At 34.7% G+C, this 4541-nt stretch overlaps 1 protein-coding gene across 1 annotated transcript; it reads left to right on the top strand.

The window, feature by feature from the left end:
- Nucleotides 1–912: 912 nt before the first annotated feature.
- LOC147477357 (protein FAR1-RELATED SEQUENCE 4-like) lies at nt 913–2231 on the top strand. Its single transcript, XM_086585990.1, has 2 exons — nt 913–994; nt 1369–2231. The coding sequence occupies exons 1-2, from the start codon at nt 913–915 to the stop codon at nt 2229–2231; spliced, it is 945 nt and encodes a 314-aa protein (XP_086442116.1).
- The last annotated feature ends 2310 nt before the right edge of the window (nt 2232–4541 follow it).

A 4541-nucleotide genomic window follows, 5' to 3' on the forward strand; every position in this document is an offset into this window, starting at 1 on the left:
GTTATACAAGAGTTACTTGAAAAATGGCTTGAGTTGGGATTAAAATGTTATAATATGTGTTTCAACCGTGATGAAAAAGATAACCTGATTAAATCTGATGGGGAGTTGCATTCTTTGGCTTGTTACTATTTTGCAAAGAAGATTGCAATTGTTGAGATCAGAGTGGTTGTTTGTGTCACTTTGTTGATTACCTCTAGTGGTTCTATTTCTGCAAGTTCTTCAAGTTCATCAAGTTCTTCAGTTAGTGGTGGTGGTGGTGGTGGTGGTGGTGTGGTTGTTGTTCGTAACCCTTTCAAGTCTAATTTTTGGGCAAGAAACTTTGATGGTGGTGTTGGGCAGCGATTTGCTTTAGGTGCGCCTGAGTTTCACTGTAAATTGATAGAGTATTCGATTGTCAGTGGTTACAAATATGAATTAATCAAGAATGACGAGTTTAGAGTGACTACGGTTTGTGTGAATAAGAAGGAGGGAAACTGTGAATGGTGTATACACTCTTACAATACATATGGAAGTTTTGAAATTAAGAAGATTAATCTCACACACACTTGTGGTTTTGCATTTAAAGACTACAACCATCCTCCTCTCACTTCTTATCTTGTAATGACTCATATTTTGGATTTTGCTAGAGATAAACCATCTTTGTCATTGGGAGATATTACTTCTTTTTATAGTCGTGAGTATGGGCTTAAGATTTCTAAACATATGAGTTATGTGGGTAAGAAGTTGGTATTAATAGAGTTGTATGGTGATGTTGCTTTATCCTATAATGAACTTTTGTGGTATACGAAGGAGTTGAAGCGAAGAGATCCTGGGAATCATGTTGATCTTCAGGTGAATAAAGAGAGTGGGAAGTTTGAGAGGGTGTTGGTTGCTTTTGAATCGAGTATTAATGGTTTTAAATATTGTTGAGCAATGGTGTATTTAGATGGAACCTTCTTGAGATCAGAGTATAAAGGGTGCTTGTTGGCTGCTACTACCAAAAATGGAGATCAAGGTGTTCCTTTATTTTTACTTTCATGTTTTATTTTTGAACATGTATTATTGTTCATATCTGCTTAGAGGTATGAACAATGAGTGTTCATATCTATTTTAGGTATGAACACTCATTGTTCATATCTATTTTGGGTATGAACACTTATTGTTCATATCTGTTTTGGTTTATATCTGTTTTGGGTATGAACACTTATTGTTCATATCTATTTTGGGTATGAACACTCATTGTTCATATCTGTTTGGAGTATGAACACTCATTGTTCATATCTATTTTGGGTATGAACACTCATTGTTCATATTTGTTTTGGATATGAACATGTATTGTTCATAACTTTTCAGTTATCTCATATTTGGTTATTTTTTATGGTTTTGTAGGATTATTCCCTCTTGTTGTTGGTGTTGTTGATATTGAAAATGAATCAAATTGGTTTTGGTTTCTCAATATGTTTAAGAAGGCTTTTGGGTATGAGAGAAGGTATACTTTTTTGAGTGATAGACATCATGGTTTGCTTGTGAACATTCCTCTTGTATTTCCTGATTCATATCACAGTTTCTGCTTATGGCACATGGAGAACAACCTTCGAACAGCTTTGTCAAAGACATGTGGTGTTTGGAAATATTTGGTGGGCTTATTCAAGAAATGTGATTATGCTTCCACGCATGAGGAGTTTCAGGAGCACATGGCTGAATTGTTGAATATAGGTGGAGATGCAGTATCTAATTTTCTATCTAAGGCACCTTATGATAATTGGGCTAATGCATACTTTTGTGGCGCCCGGTATGGTGAGATGTGCTCTTCTTTGGGAGAGTGTTTCAATAGCTGGATAGACAAAGAGCGTCATCTGCCCATTACAGCCATGTTAGATGAAATTCACATGAAGATGATGAAAATGGCATCGGACCGGAGGATGGAGTGCAAGAATTGGAAAACTATTCTTTGTCCTAAAATGGAAGTGAAATTGGCTGAGAGGATTGGAGAGGCTCGTTCTGTGAGTGTGGCAAGGTCAGATGAGCACGTGTTTCAAGTTGTTATGGAGAAGCATGAGTATCGGGTTGACTTGCCTAGTAGATATTGCACTTGTAATAATTGGGGCATAGACGGGTTTCCTTGCCGGCATGCAATTGCGAGTATTTATTGCAAAGGGGATTCAATGTATTCATACATTGAAGTTGCATTTCTTGCCACTTCGTTCAGCAACACGTACTCTCATGGCATCACTGCAATTAGCCACAATTAGATATGTTCAAATGTTTCTAATGAAGTAAAAATTCTTCCACCAGATTTGAAGAGGGCTCCGGGTAGACCACGAGTTAAGAGGATTGAGAGCACGGGTGTTATGCGTTATACTGCCCACAAATGCAAAAAATGCCAAAAACCGACCGGCACGATCGAAAGACTTGCCGTGGGAAAACTTCTAACACTGCTGATGTGGAATCTAGAGCAAGGGATGATTTCTCTAGTGCAATGGTTGAGTTGCCTAGTGGTAGTGGTGATATGGTATTAAGGTCTTGGCAAATTTTTGATGTGGGAAGCACTAGTGAGGTTGTTTGATGTTTTTGTATTAAATATTTTTTGATTGAATGATAGTTATTAATACAGGTTTGGAATTCATTTTTAAAGTCTCTTATGATTTCATTCATTTATTTAATTTTGATTGCATGATACCTATTTAGGGTATGAACAACCAATGTTCATACCTATTGGTGGGTATGAACAATCAATGTTCATATATGAACAATCAATGTTTATATATCAATTCATTCATGGATATAACAATTTTTATTCATGGATATAACAATTGGTGGGTATGAACAATCAATGTTCATACCTATTGGTGGGTATGAATAATCAATGTTCATACATGAATAGGTATGAACAATCAATGTTCATACATGGTATGAACAATCAATGTTGATATATCAATTCATTCATGGATTCATTCATGGATATAACAATGTTCATACCTATTTATGGTATGAACAATCAATGTTCATACATGGTATGAACAATCAATATTGATATATCAATTCATTCATGGATATAACAATTGGTGGGTATGAACAATCAATGTTCATACCTATTTATGAACAATGAACTTTGATTTTTCATACGTGATTTATACTCATATTAATACAGATGTGAAACAGTGAGAAACACAATGATTGTTTGGGTATGAACAATAAGTGTTCATACCTATTTCGTGTATGAACAATGGATGTTCATACCCACCAAATTTAGTTTAAGGTATTACGTGTCACTTCCAAAATAAATGGTTTCGTGTCCACTTCAAATACAAAACTAACTTCTCATTTTGCACACATTTCAAAAAAAACACCGAAAGCAAAAAGAAAACTAACACAAAAACAATAAAGCCCTAGGTTCCTTTTTAAACCAAAATTGTCTCCAAAATCAGAATCAAAATATATCAAATGGATGAAATGTTGTGCAATACTGAAAATTGTAAGAACCCTAGGTATAAGAACGACATTTACTGTGAAGAACACAAACAAGAAATATCAAATGTTGTACAAAGTATTGTAAATGATACTGTTGGAGAGCAAGGTGGGGGAGATGAGGAGGAGGATAAACCAATAGAAGGAGTTGTTGGAAGTGAAGATGACGAGAAAACAGATACCGATGATGATGATGGAAATGCTGAAGAAGATGAAGAAAAAAAAGAAGAAGAAGAAGAAAGAAAAGAAGAAGAAGAAGAAGAATAGGGGAAGAAGATGCAGAAGAAGAAAAAGATTTAGAGGTTTTTTTTTTTTAAATTATTGATTTTATTTTTTACTAGAAATTGGTATGAACAATGTGTGTTCATACGTGTGTTTTTTGCATGTTAGGATTTGAATATGTTAGAACCGCATAGAATAGGAAATAGGCATGAACATTTATTGTTCATACTCATATTAGACTATGAATACTCATATTCATGTAGTATAGCATGATAGTAAATATGTATGGATACTGATTTTTCATAACTTTGTTTTGCATGTTAGGATTTGAATGCTGGAAATAAAGAAGTACAACAACAACAAGATGGAGGAGAAGATGATTTTGAGGTTCCATTAAAGGTACATTTACATTAGTGATTACTCATAATTCTGTATGAACAGTAATTGTTCATAGTACATTTGGTATGAACATTAATTGTTCATAGTCCATTGGGATGAACATTAATTGTTCATAGTCCCTGGGTATGAACATTGATTTCATACCTTTACAATAACAAAACTATGTTTATAATTTGCATGTCTGACTTTCAATTATTTGCAGTCCTTAATCCGAGAAAGGAAGAAAAGCAATATGGGAGAAGAAGAAGAAAATCGATAAGTCCCCTGTGAGTAGATTTGTGAGTAGAAAGTTATCTTTGAGATCTAACACACCAAACAAAAAGTTGTGTTTGAGATCTGCATCCAAAAAAAGGAAACTGGAGTCGAGCAGCGCTACCAGCCAATCGAAAAAACTAAAGACAAAGAAAACTAGTAAAGGGAAGGTTGTGGTCAAGAATACTAGTAAAGGGAAGGTTGTGGTTAAGAATACTAGG

This window comes from Coptis chinensis, chromosome 9 (assembly GCF_015680905.1).
Source record: "Coptis chinensis isolate HL-2020 chromosome 9, ASM1568090v1, whole genome shotgun sequence".
In the NCBI taxonomy this organism is placed as follows: Eukaryota; Viridiplantae; Streptophyta; class Magnoliopsida; order Ranunculales; family Ranunculaceae; genus Coptis; species Coptis chinensis.

Excerpts from the sequence above, each read along its gene's own strand:
- LOC147477357 (XM_086585990.1), top strand. The coding sequence starts at position 913 with ATGGTGTATTTAGATGGAACCTTCTTGAGATCAGAGTATAAAGGGTGC. Across the intron at positions 995-1,368 it reads TACCAAAAATGGAGATCAAG|GATTATTCCCTCTTGTTGTT; the intron begins GTGTTCCTTTAT and ends ATGGTTTTGTAG.